General features: G+C 29.2%; 1 protein-coding gene across 1 annotated transcript in view; it reads left to right on the top strand.

The window, feature by feature from the left end:
* Nucleotides 1–21,550: 21,550 nt before the first annotated feature.
* The window catches only part of LOC136077882 (uncharacterized), a 2,836-nt gene continuing 2,313 nt past the window's right edge, over nt 21,551–22,073 (top strand). Inside the window, exons 1-2 of the mRNA XM_065792110.1 lie at nt 21,551–21,688; nt 21,779–22,030. Of these exons, the coding sequence (XP_065648182.1) occupies nt 21,649–21,688; nt 21,779–22,030 (292 nt within the window). The 5' untranslated portion in view covers nt 21,551–21,648. The remainder of the gene's footprint in view (nt 21,689–21,778; nt 22,031–22,073) is intronic.

Consider the following 22,073-nt stretch of genomic DNA (forward strand, 5'->3'; position numbering starts at 1 on the left):
AACTTCTTAACGAAAACATCACAAAGACGTATAAAAAAGCCCCACAGAAAATCGATAACTCTATTAACCTAGAAGCTAAAAATATTGCAAAAACACTCAACTTAAGCAAACGAATAAAGATAGTCGCAAAGTCTGAAGCTTTTATTACACTAAAAGACCCCAAAGACTCGTTTTAAAGCAATAAACCCTGCCGTCTATTGCACCCTGCCAAAAGTGAACTTGGTCACATAGGCAAAAAATACCTTGATACTATAAATAAAAAAATTAGAACTGTATTAAGTTTAAACCAATGGAAAAATACCACTGATGCAATCAAATGGTTTGAAAATATACCAGATAAACAACATTGCGTTTTTATTCAATTTGACATTGTCGATTTTTAACCCACTATCACATCAGAAATACTAAGAAATGCAATACTGTTTGCAAAAAAACACACAAGTATTAGCGAAGAAAACATCAGAGTCATTAAACATTGCAGAAAGTCCTTGCTATTTTTTAAAAACGAAACATGGAAGAAAAACTTAGCACACGACTGCTTTGATGTCACAATGGGTTGTTTTGACGGTGCAGAAGTTTGTGAACTGGTGGGCCTATATATATTAGACTCACTATCTAAAATAATAAATAAAGAAGACGTTGGACTATATCGTGACGATGGTCTGATGATACTTCGTAAAAAAACTGGATCACAAATTGATAGAATAGGAAAAAGCATAATTAAAGTTATAAAAACGAGGTTTTAAAATAGAGATCCAAACAAACCTACCCGCATTCAACTTCTTAGATGTATCCTTTAACTTAGAAAAAAGCTCCTACCAACCTTTCAAAAAACCAAATGATTATCTACGTTACATCCACTCTGAATCCAACCACCCTCCGCAAATAATAAAGCAAGTCCCCATCTCTATCAACAACAGATTATCAAAAAATTCCTCGAATGAAAAAACATTTAGTTTATCTATACCAGAATACGAAGATGAACTAAGAAGAAATGGCTTCACTAATTTTAATTTAAAGTATAACCCCCAAAAAAGAGAAAAAAAGACAAGAAAGAGAACTATAATATGGCTTAACCCCCCTTACAGTAAAAGCGTCTCGACCAATGTCGGACATATCTTCCTTAACTTAATCGTCAAACACTTTCCAACATCCCACCCCCTAAGTAAACTATTCAATCGAAACACCATCAAATTGAGTTACAGCTGCACAAAAAATATCGAAAGTATAATAAAAAGCCACAACAAGAAAGTTAGTTCAGAAAGACCAAAAGAATACCCACCCTGCAATTGCATAAAGAAAGAAAACTGCCCTATAATAGGAAAATGTAGAGCCTCTAATGTTATGTATAAATGTATAGTATCCCCCCCCCCCACTAACACCCCAGAAAAAGTATATATTGGCCTAGCAGAAGATGAATGGAAGAAAAGATGGGCTAACCACAAACACTCATTCATAAATAAAAAGATGAAAAATTCAACCACCCTTCCAAAGTATATATGGCAGATAAAAGAAAACTTAAAAATAACACCAAAATAAACTTGGTCAATAATTAAACAAGTCCCCGCCTACAGCAACGTAACAAAAAAATGCTTGCTTTGCCTTCATGAAAAACTTTGCATAATATCATACAAAGGAAAGCAAAAATTATTAAATAAAAAAACAGAATTTATTTCTAAGTGCCGTCACGAAAACAAGTTCTTGCTTGACAACCACGAGCCCAAAGCTTAAAAAACCAAACCACGCTCGCAAATAGTTATAGTTTTATAATTGTTTTTGAACGCCACGATGTTTATTGAGTATATATTTTAACGAAAAAAACAATGTATTTTTACCTGATGATTGCTAAACGCATGAAACTTTTAGTAGTAAAAATCATGTAGTTATTTTTTTAATCTCGTCAAAAAATCAATTATATATATATATATATATATATATATATATATATATATATATATATATATATATATATATGCATATATGTATATATATATATGATATATAGCGTTATATATCATTAGAAAGCCCTTTTTTAGTAGCGAATTTTCGATATATGGATTTATTGAAGAAAGTGGTTCTAAAAAATTTCTTTTTCCACTGAAATTGTTATAACTTTGTCAAATCTTATTTTTTACACGAATGAGTGTTTTTCTGATAAAATATGTTATCTTTATACATAAAAAGTTAATCTGATTTGCTTCCATTCCATTTCCAAATATTAGCGGTCTATTTTAGATTAAAGGGTGGATGTTACATTTTTATAAATATTTTAACCTAAAAAACATTGATTATATTTTGTGTTAAAAAGTTTAAATTACATTTTCTTATTTTACATCATATACAAGTGGTGTATAAATTGATATTAGAGGTGGGACATGTGCCACGCCCAATGACCCCTCCCCCTCCCCTTCCAGTCTTATCCAACTTAAAAAAAAGATTTATAAGATATTTGAAAAAAGGTTTTAAATTGAGTTTATTGAAAAAGAGAAATAAGTATTCAAGATTATTTTACTAATGGAGGGGCGCCCAATGACCCCCCCCCCCCACTCCTTCTTATTCAAACTTGAAAAAAATGTCAATGAAAATTAAAAAAAAATTTTTTAATTGTGTTTATTTGAAAAGGGAGAAATAACTTTACAAATCTTACCACATTACAAGATGCAAGTTGGAGTATCCACCCTAAAATGTCTCTAAAAAGTATATATAAAGACTTAATATATTAAAGTTTCAATTCAATTTGCCTAAACAAAGGAATAATATATAATAATTTATTAGAAATTAATAACATTATAAATAATGTAAAAAAAGAAAATATTATTTCAACATCAATAATGCAAATGTAATTTTTAAGAACTGTAAACATAAGGTAAACTAATTTAAAATCAAATAACTATTAACAAAGTCAAACAAACAGTTTAAATAAACTAAAACAAGAATAGTAAATAAGTATATACAAATTGATATAAACTTACCAGTGATAAACATATACAAACTGATACAAACTTACCAGTGATAGGCTGTGTAGATTCGACTAAAAATAACAAAAAAATTGTACACAAAGTAATTTGAAATTGTCAACAGTAAGTTCCAAATTTAACAATCGTTAAAGCTGTTCTGCTTTAAAACGTAATATAAAACAATTTAATATAAAACAATTTTATATAAAATTTAATATAAAACAATTAATTGTGATAGTGATAGACTGAATAAATAATATGAACAACGTATTAATCAATGATAGCTTAAAAAATGTTAATGAGAGTAAAAATTTCGTTCCACTGCACTTTGAGGGATAACACAATACTAATGCATTAAATAATGTATATAAATAGAAACATAAATTCAATAATCATTTAGGAACATTTCTAAATCATAAATTTACAAGCAGAAGGTTGTGCACGTGGAACTAAAGATAAAAAAAGTTTTTATAAAAATTTGTAATTGATAAGAAAGGTGTGTACATGTTTGCAAATAATAGTTTTTGAACTTACTAATCATAGTAATCGCTGAAGATGTAACTAATGATTTTAAAGTTGTAATTAAAAATAAATACTGTAACTGCCAAGATATGCATAAACATAATAAAAAGTAAAAATTTCTAAACATACTACTTATAGCAGATGTAGAAAGAACTGAGGTTAAAAAATACCTAATAAAAAATTTATATTTCAGTCGTCGAAAATATATACACATATTAAAAAGTAATAACTGGGAAACTTATGATTCGTTGAAGACAAAGATGTAATTAAAATTCAAAATTTGTAATAAAAACTAAATATTGCAAATAATGACTTTGAAATTAGTAATCTTTAAAATCTATTCACAGACTAAAAAGTTTTAGCAAATTCTATAATCATTAACATATACAAACTGATACAAACTTACCAGCAATAGGCTGTGTAGATTCGACTAAAAGTAAAAAAAAAAGTTGTACACAAAATAATTTGAAATTATTAACAGTAAGTTACAAATGTAACAACCGCCAAAGCTGTTCTGCTTAAGGTGCAACAACTATACTAACAAAATAAAATAAAGCAATGAAAATATAACTATTAAAATATAAAGATAATTTATTTATAAGCAACAAGATAACATTAGGAATAGTTATAAACTTATGTAAACAACAAACACAGATAAAGATAGTATACAATAAGTAAAAAACATTAACTTAAGTTTTTTAAGTGTTTCTATATTAGAAAGATATTATAAATGTTTACTAACATTAACTTATCGTATACTATTTTCTCTTTGTGATTATGGTAATGTTTTTTTAATGAATAAACCCAAAATTTATGTGATTTATACTAATGAAATCTCAAAAAATCTACAAAAAGCCAGGTAGGATCTAAAAAATAAATTAATAATAGACATGCTTGTATAATGATTTAAACAATAACCCAAAGATAAGTATATAATCCAAAGAAGTATATAATCCAAAAATAATAAGAGACAATAATAATGATACCTATATTTTAAAAACACGAAGAAGTTTTTTGTTAAGATTAAACTAATGAAGTATGAAATATTTTTATTTATATGTGATATCTTAATAAAATTTTCAACTGGTACTAACACTTAACAATCAATTCAATAGTTTAATAGGCTATTATAAACCACATATAAATAAGTATATTACATACTTCATTAATTTATTCTTAACAAAAAACTTCTTAGTGTTTTTAAAATATTAAATGTTAGTGTTTTAAAATATTAAAACTGTTGTAATTGAATACCAACAGTTTTAATCTGAAACATTAATATTTTTTTTAATGTTACATAAAAAACTTTTTACATTAATCATTATATTTTGGATTTGAAAATAGTTATTAATACTATTGTCATTAATGAAAAAAATTAAACTAACTATCTGTTAGTGCATCTCAAACAGTTTTATTAAGCTTGTCCATATTAAATTAAATCTAATAATATAAATTAAAATAATTTAAAATAAGATTTTTATTTAAATCGCCCCTTTATCCGGATTTCGGCCCCACCCGGATTTCGCTTAACAAAAAATAAACAAACAGAAAAACCGAAATTAGGTACCTAAAGTCCAACACTAATTAGAATAATTGCTTATAATTATTTTTCGTTGAAATTTGGCATGTTCATAGAAAATGCATAAAGCAAACTATTTTAATAATAAAAAAAGCGGACTCTACATTTCTTGGACTACAAATCCAAGTGAAAACATCAACCAAATTTTCATGCAAAATTCTCAGCAAAATACTCCATAAAAAAGTATGGTAGCAATACACAATATTTATATAAAAATCAAGCCAAAGCTTTCTTCTTTTCAAAAGTTGTCAAGGTTTATATATGTTTCTAAAAAGAACCACATCAAAATACCGTTTGCCTAAGGCTACCTGAAAATAGTGGTATACTTGGTATAACACTAAATAAACTAATTGCTTATAATTATTTTTCGTTGAAATTTGGCATGTACACAGAAAATGCATGAAGCAAACTATTTTAATAATAAAAAAGGCAAACTCTACATTTCTTTGACCACAAATTCATGAGAGAACATCAACCTAATATTCCAGAGCAAAATTTCCCATAAAAAATTAGTAACCATGCATAAAAGTATTTTAAAAATCAAGATTAGCTTTTCTTCTTTCCAAAAAGTATCTATGTGTATATATGTTTCTAAAAAGAAACTCCACAAAACTACGTCTGTCTCACGCTGTCTAAAAAAGAGTTAAAAAAACGAGAACCAAATTTTTAGCATAAAAATTGGTTCCGTAAATCGCGATTTCCACGTACCTAATATATATATATATATATATATATATATATATATATATATATATATATATATATATATCTATTATTTATAAATATATATATATATATATATATATATATATTTATATATATGTATATATATATATATATATATATATATATATATATATATATATATATATATATATTAATAAAAACAAGGTACAAACAACAAGGTATACTACAAACAAGGAGGCGAATCCATTTATAATGAGTATAAAAAATTATTTGCCATATATCAATTCTTTCTTCAAAAAAGGGTTTAAAAAGTATTCCTAAATCAAAAAAATAACAATAGCCATCAAAACCTAACCATATATATGGTTTATATATACAAACAGAAAGCTGTTTCGATCTTTATTACATTTTTATACACCTAATTTTAAAATATATTTTTACAGCAAAATTAAATTTAAGCAACAACTAAAAAATAGTCAAGTATAAAAGAAATAATAATAATAATGAAAAAAAAAAAAAACACTTTTAATTTGTGCAGTTAAAAGTTCTCAAAGCTTATTTCAAAAAAATAAAAAAATCACTCAATATTACAACAACAACAACATTCAAAAGCAATATATTTACTAGAAATATAAATGTTTTGCATAAGCATGTAACATGCTTATGTAAAACATCCTGTATCATGCTTTTGTAAAACATGCTTATGTAGAACATGCCATGTTATTAAATTAAAAAAAACATATGCACAGTCCACATTTTGGATTGTTCACTCTCTTTAGCCTCAATTTTATTTATTTACTAATAAAAAAAAGACATTTGTTTATTGAGACAGATCAATAATATGGTTGCAACAAAAATTTTTACAAAAATAAACTTAAAAAAATAGTTGCCATATAAAAAAAGATTATGTAGCTAAGAACCGCAGCCATTTTAAAATCTCTGATATTTCTAAAAACTTCTGGCATATGCGCACCATAACGCATCAACCGTGCCTAATTAAAGGTTTTTGAGATTTTTGGACCCTAATAGGTTGGGAGGGGGCAGACCTTCTAGCACGCACTGTCCTACAAAAATTCCTTGAAACGTCGCTTGGCAGTATATTTTTGCTTTTTTGCTTTATTCATTTATTATAAAAAAGTGCACAGCTTTGGAGCTCTTAAAACTAAATCGCACTTATGCATGTTTGCACTTATGCTTGCACTTAACACTTATATTATTTTGCAACTACTTCGTAAAATTCAGTATACAAGAAGATAAAAATATGTCGTTAATATTGACAAGAAAAAGCAAAGGACCTAGAATAGATTCCTGGGGAACGCCACAAGTAATGGTTTCAAGGGAAGTGTAAGTTTTATTGTAATATAAAGCTTGTTTACGATTGCTTAGATAGCATTTAAACCATTTTAGATTTTTATTTTTAAACCATAATTACGCCTTTGACAAATCGATAAGTACTCCGAGTGTATATCAATTTTTATCAAACTCATTCAAAATTTCGTTAACTAACTTTATAACTGCATGTTCAGTTGAATGGTCTTTTTTAAAATCCGCATTGTTTATTAAAAAGGATATTGTGATTTTGGAGGTATAAAATAAGTCTGTTGTACATTATGCGTTTTAGTACTTTCGAGAAGCATGACAGTATGGAGATAGGCCTATAGTTTGATAACGTAGAGTTATCTCCGCATTTATATATCGGAACTACGTGTTCTAATTTTATGTGTTCAGGAAAAACTCCACTTTTTAATGACAGATTAAAGATATACAATAGGGGACATTCAATAACATCATAAACTTCTTTAACCACCTGGGAGCTTATGTAATCAAGGCCAGGACTCTTTTTTGATTGTATTGTTTTAAATGCGTTTCGAAGCTCATCAGAAGATAAGTCAAATTCGTCCATTACAAAATCCACTTCTTTTAAATATGATTTGAATATTGTTTTACTTTGAGTCATTTTATTAGCTAGTGTGTTTCCAAAGTTTGAAAAAATAATTGATAAAACTTTCACCAATCTTTTTTTGATCATTAATAACAATGTTTTTGTTATCGATATTTAAATGGTTTGGCAGATATTACCTGGATCAATCTTTTCTTTCCTATTACTTTTTTTATAACATCTCGTGTTTTTTTATTATTAGCAATATTATTTTGTAAAAGATTTGAATAATAATTTTTTTTAGCTTGTTTCTTAAGTTTTTCAAAAAGGTTTTTATAACTTTTATATTTTTGTTCACTTTGTAGGTTGTTTTTTTTGAAATATTTTTCGTAGAGCTTTTGTTTTTTCTTGGAAGATTTGATGAGGCCTTGTGAAATCCATGGACTTTGTAAGTTTTTGAGCTTGACTCTTTTTTCTTGTTTTGGAAATGCTTTTTCATAAGAATTACTGAACTCACAGATAAATGTTCATAAGATTTATTTGCGTCTTTGTAGTTAATAAGTTGTTGCCAGTGTAATAGCGATAAGTGACCGCGAGAAATTTTAATACTACTTTTATTTCTTTTTCTTTTTTTTATATACATTATTTTGTTTGGTATCCCTTCAGATTTTTCTTTGCATATTGAATTAGAGGTAATAAAGATTACTTCTAATTCAATATGTAGATCACTTACATCGCACAGTGGGCCAGTAGGTGGACAAAATGGGAAAAACTTTAGTTGTCTAATCTTGAAAACCTATTTAATTTTAGTATCTACATATGTTAGGAGAAATCTATTGATAATTTATTTATATTAAATCCCTTAGTTACCAGGACTCTAAGCATTTGAATATTGAGATAAAATAAAAAAAAATTAAATTATAAATAAGTAATTAACGGTGACATCAACGTTGTGTTATATTTCAATTACATCTACTTTTTTGAAACAAAAAATTAGTACATGTTATTCTAGAGTATTTAGAGATAAGAAAAACCAATGTGTGAAATAAATTTGTCAAAGCATGTTATCTCAGTTATACTTTGAAAATCACAGATTAAAAAAAAAAATTTCTTAAGAAACTTATTTTTTGCCGCACAATAACTAATAATTACCACAATTTGCCATGTGTTGTCTTATATTTATTTGAGCTATATGATGCTTCAATAGAGTTTTAATTGATTGCTCGTCCCCTTAAATCTCCGTTCAGATTTTATGTATGTTTTAACTTGGTTGCTATGGTACTAAATTTTGCATAGCAACTACTCATTTTTACATTAACGTTGTTTTAACAGTATTTTACTTGCGCTAAATACACAACATTGGGGGTATGTATTAAAATGAGATTCAGAATTCTTATGAGGTTAACATTTTTTGGTTACTATGGATACCTTACTTTGCATAACATAGCAACAACATATTTTCGGTAGTTGTTAGTAATTTAATTACTAACACTGACAGTAATTTAATTACTTTTAATTTTAATTACTAACACTTGTAGTAACTTAATTACTAACAAGTATTAGTAGTCCAGGCGGCATATATATTATAACATTTTACTTTTAAATACAAAATACTTGTTACAATAATTATTTAGATATGGTTTTGTTAAACTTAGACATTCATAATTTTCTCCAAAAAAACAATCTTAGTATTTCAAAACAAAATATTACTGAAGATATATTAAAATTTATTCAGCCAAAATTTGCTGATTTTAAAGACGTTGATTTTAGACATGCTGTTTAACGATTTGTTTACTTGTATAAAAAAAAGTGGAAATCTGCAAACTATACTGTGAAAAATTTTGAAAAGAAGTTTGTGAACTAGCTTAATGAATATTTAATTGTCAGAAAAAAAGACAATGAGCCAACTGCAAGTAGACGTGGTCGAAAACCAGTTGCATTTGATAATAGTTCTAATAAAACTAAAAAACGGCCTGTATCTTGTTTAATTGAATCTCATTCATCCAATGAATTATTTTTTGCTGCTAATAAAAAATTTAGAGATGAATCTGTTGTTATTGCTGCCAAGAATGTTTTAAATATATCAAATACAGATAAAGCAACTAAATATTCAGCAGACGAAGCACTGGCTTTAATAATTGATGCAAGTCTGACAAAAGCTTCCTATCAATTGATTAGAAGCGGAGCCTTGGAGAAAGAATATAACATCTACCCCGCTTACAATGATGTCAGAGATGCAAAATTGAAATGTTATCCTGCAAACATAACATTGGAGGACTATTCAGCTTCAGTTCCTTTAAAAGATTTAATGACTCATACTTTGCAAAGAATCTGTGCAGTTCAGGAACCTGTGCTAAGGCACTTGATATTGAACGACAAAGCAATAAAAACAATGACACTAACGTGTAAGGCTGGTTTTGATGGTGCTACTAACCAAAGCATTTATAAACAAGTTTTATCAGAACCCGACATTAACAGAGATTTAAAGCGTGAAGAATCATTATTTATTACTTGTCTTGTCCCATTGGATTTGATTGGATTTAACAACAGCATCGAAAAGGTGCCTATTTAGAGAAATCAAAAGTCGTCCTCCACAGCCTATTTAGAGAAATCGAAAGTCGTCCTCCACAGCCTATTGTAGACCCATAAGATTTGCATACAAAATGGAATCCAAGGAATCTGTGATTGAAGAAGATCAGTACATTAAAAGTGAGATAGAAAGCTTGGGTATGATTTTATTAGAGGTTTGCGGATCTTCTATTGAAGTGAATTGTATTATTGAACTTACAATGATTGATGGGAAGGTTCAAACAATATTATCTGGAAAAAATAACTCATACCAATGCTGTTCAGTGTGTGGTGTCTCTCCAAAAAATATGAATAGTCTTGATATCCTTAATATAGATTATACTAACAGAGAGTTCAAATATGGTCTTTCCAGTCTTCATGCATGGATTCGATTTTTTGAGATGTTATTGCACATTGCATATAAAAAAGAAACAAGAAAGTGGCAAGCAAGATCTAAAGAACACAAAGAAAAGGCATCTGTAGCTAAACAAAAGATTCAGACTGATTTTATGAACAAAATGGGACTTGTTGTTGATTTCCCTTAAACTGGTGGTTCTGGAACAAGTAATGATGGCAATACCTCAAGGCGTGCTTGTGCAGCATATGAACAAACAGCTGAAATTCTGGGTATTGACCAAAACCTTATATTCAGAATTTACATTATCTTGGTAACGCTCTCTTCAGGATAGGAAATAGACTGCTTAAAGTTCAAGGATTATTGTTTTGACACTTTTGACTATATGTGTCCCTTTATCCATGGTATTACATGGCTCAATCAGTTCACAAAGTATTGATACATGGACATGACATAATTAAAAGCCTTACATTACCCATCGGACTTATGTCAGAGGAAGCTCAAGAGGCTAGAAATAAAGACTTTAAATCTTATCGCAAAAAATTCAGCCGAAAAACATCCAGAAAAGCAACAAATACTGATCTTATCAATAGACTCCTAGTTTCTAGTGATCCTGTTATTTCATCATTGCGTAAATCAACATCACACCAAACAAATCATAAAGCATTTCCTTCAGATGTTTTACAATTACTTAAACAATCTTCAAACGATATTATTGTTTTATAATTTTTTGATGTAATTTAAAATTGATAACGTTTTCTTGCACTATTTTTTGCTTTTATTATTCCTAAAACATTATTTACCTAAATACTCAATTTTTATTCAATATAGGTGGGTCAAAAATCCGATAAGATATTCAAATATCAATTTACCACTTTGTAACTAAGGAAAGTATCCGGTAACTAAGCAATATAAGTATCCATAACAACTAAATTTAAAAAATTATCACTTTTGTAAGAAGTGTGATCTCATATTGGTACTCATGCCAAATTTAGTGAATAAAGCACTTATAAAATATCTGCAGATAACAAAAGTAGGTTGTTGCTAAGCAAAATAAAGGTATCCATAGCAACGAAATAAAAAAATATTACCTTCATAAAAAGCGCAGACATCATATTAGTACTCATACTAATTTTAGTGAATATAGCTCTAATATTAAATTAGTTATGAATTTTGTCCAGTAAAAGTGCATTCTGGCCCACTGTGCATCGGTTAATAAAGATTACTTCTAATTCAAATAGTAGATCACTTACATCGGTTTTTATTATACCATTTTGAGTGTTATATTTTGAAAAATTATTAGTAAAGATACAGTCTATGAGTGATTTAGTTTGATGAATAACACGAGTTAGTTTGTTAATCAATGGTAGTATACTATATTGATAAAGAATATTTATAAATCGTTTAACTTTATCATCAGTTTTTATGTCTAAAAAGTTTATATTGAAGTCCCCCATTGAGTATAGTTATTTATTTCTTACCATTTCTAATTACTGTTCTAAATATTTTTCAATTTATTTCGTATTACCACTTGGTAGTCTATATAATGCAGTTGAAAAAGAGTTTTGTACTTTTTTCTTATTATTAATCAACCCTTGTCTGAAAGGAGGGTATTGTGAAATCTGTAAGGCGATTGAACACAAGTATAGATGGTGGTATTCTAATTGAGCAATAGGGAGCGGTACGGTAGGAGAACAGGAAGTTATTTAACTGTTTTTTCCAGTCTCTTCGTTTAATGTGTGCTGCTCGTATTGTTTTCATCAGTGATTTCGTTAATGATTCGGCTTGTGAGTTAGCTTGCAGCCAAAGCGGCGTGATTCGTTTATGTTCACTATTCAGTTTGTTAAAAAGCATCTTTAATTTTGAACGAAGTGAAAGGTGGTCCATTATCGATGAAATTTTTTTTTGATATTCCGTATACTGCAATCGTTTTCTGTAAAAAATCAATAAGAAGGTCAGCGAATGTATCATTTATAATATCGACAATCGGAAATTTTGATGTTTGGTCTATGAGAACTACTAAATAAAATCCGTTAGGTAAAGGTTAAAACGGTTATTGGTATATTTTCTATATTTTTATTTCTTACTATTACAGACTGTTACAAAATGTCCCATTTTCCCGCAGGAGTAGCAAATTTTCCCTAAAGCTAAACATCGATAACAAATTTTTTTCAGCAACTTATTTATAATCTCACGTGGTTCTTAACAGATTGGTGGTAAGTTTGTTTTCTTTACTGTATTTACTTCGCTTTGTTTATTCGTTTCTTTCTTCTATTCCAGTTCTTCTATTTGATTTTCTATCAGTTCGAATGTTTTTCCAGTAGTTAACAAACCTTGTAAAGTTTTGTTAAGATTTTGAAAACTGTATTTTAGAAGTTTTAAAATGTTTGTACTAAGCTCAATTTGTTGTTTAATTTCTTTATCTTTATCGGCAAACTCGCATTTAAGAGCTTGTTCGTGTAATCGAACGAAAAACTGCTGAGTGGTTTCATCTGTATGTTCAGCCATTTTGCGGAAGATGAAAATTTCATAGCTCGGGTTTACTTGGGGTTTGAAGTGTGCATTAAAAGCTTCGACAGCTTGCTGGTATGTGATCAGCGTATCTTGCGGTATAATGTTTTCATAAATTTCGTAAGTGTTATCTCCAATTAAAGTAAGAAGTAACGAAAGTTTTATCTTATCATCTGTAATTATGAGTGAATCGCATAGTAACACGAGTCACTTAATGTAGCGTTTCCAGCTAGAGAACAACTTACTTGCAGTTTGGTAGATTAAAGTTTTTATAGACATGGTAGGTATAATGTTTATTTAAATCTAAGTCTTTTATTTTTTTTTATCTTCGTCGCCATTTCGATGAAGTAAAACAACCTTTATTATCGCTTACTTCTATATAATAACCTTTTACAAAATTCCATTAACATAAACATTCTTAAGATCTTCATCGCGGAGCACAATCTTACAATCAATTTCATTATTTTTAATTTGTGAGAACGAAACTCTCAGCGCAAAATGTTCTAATCGTAGAAATAACTGTTTCATTAAAAAACTTTTTGAACGTTATGACAAGCATGCTACTCTGTACCTAAACTTAACTGACAATAAACTACTAAACTAATTTTTTTTAGAGAGAGAGAGAAAAGTTTGAAGAGGTGTTTGAAATCCCAGACTTTCTCCCCTACATGAAACGTGGAGAAAATAGCTGCCTTTTTCACATATAAAAAAATGTTACGGTACGGGCAATGATTCCTCCGTAACATAGTTTACATGCATACAAAATATGTTTACAAAAAATGTTATCATTGCTGCACTGCTGTTTTAAGGTTTGTTTAGGACCTTATAGGTTCATTTTTATGCAATGTAAAGACCGCAGTAGTGGAATTTACATATCTTAATAACTTTTGAAAATTGTAGAACTTTATGATCAGCTTATTTCTCATTCTGAAAACATTTGTAAACAATTTCAAATCAATGCAAGTAAAACCACAAAAGTAATTTAATCAAATTTAAAACAAAAAATTACACAAGAAATTTTTCGAAATTAATTACATAAATTATTTATATAATTAATTTCGAAAAAAACATAATTTTTTTTAACGTAAGCTATTTGCAAAAGAGCAAGGGGCAAAACAGCAGATAGTCTTCTTATTTTATCTTTATACCATGCACCCAAAGCAGGGGTTGGGTCAAATTTTTTGATGCTGAATTTTTTTAACATCCTTCTTTGCCTATTCGTAAAAGAGATTCAAGACGATCACGTGATAGTTTGTTTCTCCAATCCGATTTTACTCTGGTAATGCGGTAAGCCATTCATTCTACTTTAGCGTTTGTAATTGGAGAAAGTAAAACAAAAAAAGCAACTCAAATACGGCTAACACATTTCTACATTCAGAAATAGTTATTTCTGATGCAAGTATTTTTTTCCACGTTTTCAAAGTATTTACCTAATGAATTTTTTAACATTGGAAATATATAACTTTTTAAAACAATTCACTCAATAAAAACTTCATCAGTTTTACACTCTTCCTTTTTTTAAAAGGTCTATAAATGTGAAACCACTTCTGCTATTTATTTATCATCAAATGTAATTACAGTTTTCATTGGCCAAAAAGAAATGTCCAAAAGAATAATTAAATTACAGAATAAAGGAGATACCTTAATATCTTCGAAACGTAAATCCATACTAGCAGTTAAACTATTCATTATATCAGTATAAATGTGTTGCGTCGATGCATTAGTTTTATTAAAATTTTCTTAAGGAATGTTTTTGTAAATAAAATTGCTATCTTTTTAGACTATACTTTCAATTAATTTTTTGTAAATTGTTAAAATAGTTTGCTCTGTTGAAATATTGCATAACGAATTATTAATAAGATCTTTATGTTTTTTCATTGTCCAATTAAATTGCCACACCCTGCGGACAGTTTTTACAGGATCATGAAAATCTTGCTGGAAGTCAACACTCAAGCGTCTCAACGGTGCAAGAACATCTATATAATCAGATAAATGTACTACAAGAGATAAGTTTTTCCAAACTTTTAAAAATCCCTATAGTTCGGCTTTTTTCGACAGCTGAGAATCTGTTTGGCAAACAGACTTTATATGAGAAATAGATGCACCAAAATTATCTGAAGCTATTTTCATTGCATTCCATTTACACTCAAAAAAAAAGTTCCTAATACTTAAGGGAAAAAATAAGGAAATAATCCCTCAAAATCAGCACTGGTAAAGATTTCCTTAAAATGAGGAAATATAACTTTAAGGAAATAGTTTTCATTAAAAACATTTCCTTAAAATAAGGAAATGATTAAGTAAGTAATTTCCTTAAAATTATATTCCTCTGAACGTAAATAAAAACTTGAATGAAATTTTTACATTTAGATTTGTTATTAAGGCAATTTTTTCTGCCATTTAGGAATGTAATTAAGGCGACATTTACCGACATTAGGGAATTTAATTCATTCAATTTTTACTGACATTGAGGATTGTAATTAAGGAATAATTTCCAGACAACATCGAACATAATTAAGGCAATTATTCCTGCCATTAAGAAATGTAATTAAGAGCATATTTTCTGGGTTCAAATATCAATATTAAAGAATTGTTTTAATCGCTTACATTCAAAACAAAATTGTGTCATTAAGCAACAATAATAATCCAAATAATAATCAAATCAAACAAATTAAATAAATTCACAAATCACAAAAAGTAACAAAGGTACAGCAAAATGACTGCTATAGTAATGATTAATTGGCAAACAAGTTGCAAGAATTTTAACAATATTACAAGTATTAAAGTATTGCAACAAGATTACAAGTATTAAAGTAGACTAAATTGTTTAGACATCTAAATATTATACAAATAAGTTGATACAATGTAATAACTGTAGCAAGAGCACTCAAAATAACACAGCTACTTGTAGAGCCAAGTATTAGCCAATTTTAATTAAAATAAACACAGTGTAATAAGTGCTGCACATATAAGCTAAAGTTGAAAAAAACGAGCTACACTGTTGATGCTACCAATTATTCTTTCCTTGCCCAAAGTTAAATTATATATTATAAATTGCAAAAATTTAAAAAAATCTCTAAACCGCTAGGATACTCCAAATTAAAAATCCAAAACAACCTAAACATGTAATCCAAACATTCGACTATTGAAAATCCAGCCAAGCAAACTTTTCCGTCACACACAACTCTCCTAGTGATTTTGTTAAGATCATTTGTCGAATATTCAAGGTACAGCTTGGGATGAGCCAAGTTTTGCGGAGCATCTATTGAATTGCGAGTGCCAGGCTAAATAAAAAACAATACGTAATATGAATTAGGATATTTCCAGATCCATACAAATTTAAAATATTCACAATTTATGCTATAAATACCAAATTAGTTTTAAGTTAGTTTTAACTTGAGAAAATAAATACTATATAAAACAAATGCGGATTTATGTACTGTCAGCCCAGTAAACATTGGACGTCTGCTAGACGTCCTAGGACGTGCAAAACTGGTCCAATCGTCCGTGGCGTGCTTAGACGTCTAACTTAGTCTAAATTCTACTTGATCCATTGCATTCTCGTAATTAGACATCCGTGGTCGTCCATAGACGTCCGAAGGAATTAAGTTTTGATTTTAATGCGCATGGGCTTACCGAAGCTATTTTATCGACGTGCTTAGCTATACTTTCAACTCGTGTTAATCTTGTTAATCTGTTTGATTTAAATTTAAATTCTTTTAAATTATTCGAAATGGAATCAAAGAGTTCTGAAAAAAGAATTAAAAAAAACCCTGAAAAAAGATCCCACAGGTAGGTCAACACTATTTATAAGGTTCAAAGCTTGCTAGATTTATTAGCCAGATTATAAACCTTAATTTTTCGTACTATGAGAATAAGGTCATTATCATAATATGTATTTATAAATAGAGGTTTATAAAGCTATGAGTCTTAGCTTTAAGTCAAAAGCTTGTAATATGTTTAAAGTGATTTTATAATATTTCACTTGAATAATAGTAAATTATATAAGTAATATAATGGTTGATAATAAATATCTTAGAGTTGTGTTGCTTAAGAAAGATTCTAGACAATAGCTTTTTTCCTTGTTAAAACAATAACTATATTTACTTTTAAGCAATCTCTTTTATACCTGCTATTTTAGAATTTATATACAATTTTTATTTTTATTTCTAGTTATTTCTCTATGTCATAAAGAAAGAACTAAAGAAAAAACTAAAAAAATGATGCGTAAAGGTCTACTGTCATAGACTATGACAGTAGACCTTTACGCATCATCAGTTTGTAATTGTTAGTAAATTCTCTCACTTTTGTATATATATATTATATGTCATATAATATATGACATAACATATGACAATCAATATTTTAGACACTTAAATAACTGCATATTTATACACACACACATATATATATATATATATATATATATATATATATATGCAGTTATTAAAGTGTCTAAAATATTGATTGATTGACATAAACATAAACTATGTTATATTTCCTTGCATTTATTTTTATACGTTTATTGTTTAACTGCTTTAAAATATGATCAAGAGTCTTTATTTAGATTAAAACCTTTCAAATAGGGTATACTCAACGTTCCTTCTCTAATTTTATAATCAAATAGTTATTATTTCGTTTAAGCGAGCGAACTACTTATTGGCGAAACATCAGAAAACATGTTTTTGCAATCTCACAATTTGTTGATGAAGATGAGTGGGTTGAGGAGCACTTAAGTGATACAAACAAAGAGTTAAATGAAAATTGTTCTTTAAAATATTCACAGTTATTTCCTGAGCATCGATCAGATAGTGAATCTAGTCATGACTTGTTTTCAGAAAATAATTCTGCTGAATTTCATGATAACAATTGCTTGTCTGAGACAATAGATTTTCCTTTAAGTAATGATACTGTTGATTATGATACTTCTATTGAATGCCAGTTCTCTACTCTTAATGATGCCAGTTATGACCATTTATTGTCTGAACACATTCGTATTTGGGCTCTGCAACACCAATGCACACAAGCTTGTGTCAATGATTTGTTAAAGATTTAAGGATCTCATGGTCATCAACTACCAAAAGACTCACGAACCATCTTGGGCACATTAGATAAAGTTCAAACCATTGAATTAAATGCTGGAGAATATTACTACCTCGGTATAAGAAAAGGTCTTGAAGATATATTAAAGAATAATATTTGTGCTGATAAAGAAATTAAACTTTTGTTTAATGTAGATGGTCTTCCAATTTTCAAGTCATCTGGATACCAGTTATGGTTAATAACATCTCAATTTTCTACCTTCAATCCGTTTACAATTGCGTTGTATGGTGGGCATGAAAAGCCAACTGCAATTAATTTTCTGCATGATTTTTCAAAAGAACTTCAGGAATTTCATAATAAAACTGTTAGTTTATGTGGAAAGTTTTATATTATTTCAATATTTGCAATTCCATGTGACTCACCGGCTCGAAGTCTTTTAAAGGGAACTGTGCAACACAGTGGTTACAATGCATGTGAGCGTTGTGATGATTATGGGGTTCCAGTTCAGGGTCGGATAGTATATGATACAACAATTCCTAATTTAATTTCTTCACGAACTGATAATGGGCTAAGGACTGGTCAATATTCTGAAAGAAATAATGATAACAGGTGTCATCATCACAATATAACGCCATTGTATGAAATACATAGTTTAGATCTTGTTAGACAATTTCCATTAGATTATATGCATCTGGTTTGTTTAGGTGCAGTGCGTCGTATTTTATATTATTTCAAAGGCTCATATCCACGTATATATTCAGGAAGATTATCTGCTGCAAACTTAATAAAAATTTCTATTCGTCTAAGTCAAATGAAGGGAAAGCTACCTTCAGAGTTTGTAAGACAGCCTCGTGAATTGACTGAGGTTAATCGTTGGAAGGCAACTGAACTTAGGACATTTCTTTTATATACTGGTATTGTTGTTCTTAAGAATGTTATAAATCCTAAAACATACAAGCATTTCTTAAGTTTAGTGCTTGCCATTCGTATGCTATGCGAAGAGAATATAAATTTGAGGCAGACTTATTTAAATTCAGCACGTGAATTAATTAACTATTTTGTAAGCAATGCCCATGAACTGAAACATCTTCCTGAATCTGAAACATCTTCCTGATGATGTTGAATATTTTCAATTGCCTCTTGATGCTTATTCTTGTTTTCGATTTGAAAATTATTTGCAAACTATAAAGCGTCTAGTGCGTGGTAAAAGAAATCCATTAAAAGAAATTATAAAAAAACTTGATGAGTTGAAGGGAACATTACAAGAAAATTCTACTCATATAACAAAACTTGATTGTGCTAAAAACTCTTGGTTTCTTAGCAAAAATTATGTCTGCTTTATAAAAGAAATTTTACCAAATGGTAGATTGGTTTACAATGCCTTTAAAAAGGCTGAGCTAGATAATTTTTTCACAGATTTTATTGATTCTAATAAACTAAACATATTCGTCATGAAAAAAGATAAACATCCTTTGGAGAAAATAGATGATGTAGACATTGTATTAAGAAAATGTGTTTGTTTGATGCATGAAGATGATCGATTTGTTATCCCTTTATTAAATTGTGCAAATTTTAAATGATAATAAATTTGTTTATTTGTGTTCATAGCTGATTTAATATCTCAGTTCTTAAGTTATAGTTTTCGGAGCTGTTTTTTCAGCTCTAACAGTTTGTTAAATCACTCACCCCAAGTAAAAATACATAAATTTGGAGTGTGATGCTGTTTTGACATTTCATAATAGTTCTGAGCTGCATGTTTTTATAAAATTATTTTTTTAAAAATGGATTATATTGTTTTGAAATTGTGTTTTGAGCTGTGGTAGAAACCTAACATACTAATTCTATAAAAATTTTAATAAATAGAAAATTTTTTCTTTAGACTATTCAGCACTATTGTGATAATTGAAAAAAATCAACCAACCAAAACAGTAGTTCCAGCTCACTGGGTTGACTCGGGTAGTTCTATTGTTTATTTCCCCCCAAAATCTGTTATCCCTATCTTCAAAAATTCTGGGGAGCGATCTGATTTGTCTAACTACCGTCCCATAAGTCTTCTTCCTATCATAAGCAAGGTTTTTGAATCTTTAATTAACAAACACTTAATTTCTCATCTTGAATCTAATAACTTACTTTCTGACCATCAATATGGATTTCGATCTTCTCGTTCTACAGCTGATTTGCTAACAGTAATAACTGACAGGTTTTTTCATGCATTAGATGAAGGTGGAGAGGTTAAGGCCATCGCTCTTGACATTTCAAAAGCGTTTGATAAAGTTTGGCATGCTGGTCTTCTCCATAAGCTTTCTTCTTATGGTGTATCCGGCAACATCTTTAAGATCATTGAATCTTTCCTTTCCAATCGCTGCATAAAAGTTGTCCTCGATGGACAACACTCTTCTTCTTATTCTGTAACTTCAGGGGTTCCTCAAGGTTCTATCCTTGGCCCTATACTTTTTTTAATTTACATTAACGATCTTCCAGATATTCTCACATCTAAGGTGGCATTGTTTGCTGATGATACTACCATTTATTCTTGTCGTGATAAGAAACCAACACCTTCTGATTGCTTGGAGGGGGCATTTGAGCTTGAAAAGGATCTCACTTCTGCTACAGCATGGGGCTCACAGTGGCTGGTGAACTTTAATTCAGATAAAACTCAATTTTTTTCAGCCAATCGTTATCGCAATAATTTAGATCTTCCTATATTTATGAACGGTGATGTACTCGATGAGTCACCTACTCTTCATCTTCTTGGATTAACTCTTACTTCGAATCTTTCTTGGAAACCATATATCAAATCGGTTGCAAAATTAGCATCTGCTAAGGTTGCATCTCTTTATCGAGCTCGCCACTTTCTTACTCTAGATTCTATTCTCTATCTCTATAAATCCCAAATCCGGCCTTGTATGGAATACTGTTGCCATATCTGGGGCGGATCTTCTAATGATGCCCTTTCTCTTTTAGACAAGGTGCAAAAACGCATTGTAAACATAGTTGGACCTGCTCTTGCAGCCAACCTCCAACCATTATCACATCGTCGTAATGTTGCTTCTCTTTCTCTTTTCTACAAATACTATAATGGGCACTGCTCTAAAGAGCTAGCGTCTCTTGTGCCATCTACTAAAATTCATTCTCGTGTTACTCGTCATTCAATTAAGTGTCATCCTTTTTCTGTGACTGTTCCTAAGTGCTCCAAAAACGCATATTCGTCTAGTTTTTTTACTCGAACATCAGTTCTTTGGAATTCGCTTCCTTCATCTTGCTTTCCTGATTCATATAATTTGCAATCTTTTAAATCATCCGTTAATCGTTATCTTGCTCTACAATCTTCATCTTTTCTCTTACAGTAACTTCCAACTTTAATTAGTGGCTGCTTGCAGCCTTGTTGGAAGCGAAGATGTTTAAAAAAAAAAAAAAAAAAAAAAAAAAAAAAGGGTACAAGACAGTTGGTATGTATATTGCAGAATGGGCTGTACCAGAACCAGGATGACAGGAAATTGAGTTTTTTGAGTATATATTAGATTCTGGAACATTAGAAACATGTAACCAGATGTTACATTTTCAAACTGAAGATGAGGCTGAAAATTTATGTAATCATTTTAACCTTTTGAAATGTTTAAATAAATGTTTTCCAGAACATAAAAGTACATCTTTTTAAACATGAATTATTTGTTATTTAGCAATACAAAAAATTAAAATGAATAAACGAGCTGCAAGTCCAGTGATAGATTTCGCGTCCAGTCCTAAATCTTCTCCTAAATCTTCGCAACGTTTTACACCTAGTGATATTTTGGAAACGCCTACAACGTCTTCGAAATTAAATATTGCATCATTGTTCAAACAAGATCATTCTTGTAAAACCACAAATTTGTTTGAGAAGCCTTCAAAAGTGGGTGATGGCGGTTCCTCATTTAAAGAAATGTCAAATAAACGCAAGTTAAAAATTACCAATAAGTCTTTTTATTTAGTTGTAAT

This window comes from Hydra vulgaris, chromosome 03 (assembly GCF_038396675.1).
Source record: "Hydra vulgaris chromosome 03, alternate assembly HydraT2T_AEP".
Classification (NCBI taxonomy): domain Eukaryota; kingdom Metazoa; phylum Cnidaria; class Hydrozoa; order Anthoathecata; family Hydridae; genus Hydra; species Hydra vulgaris.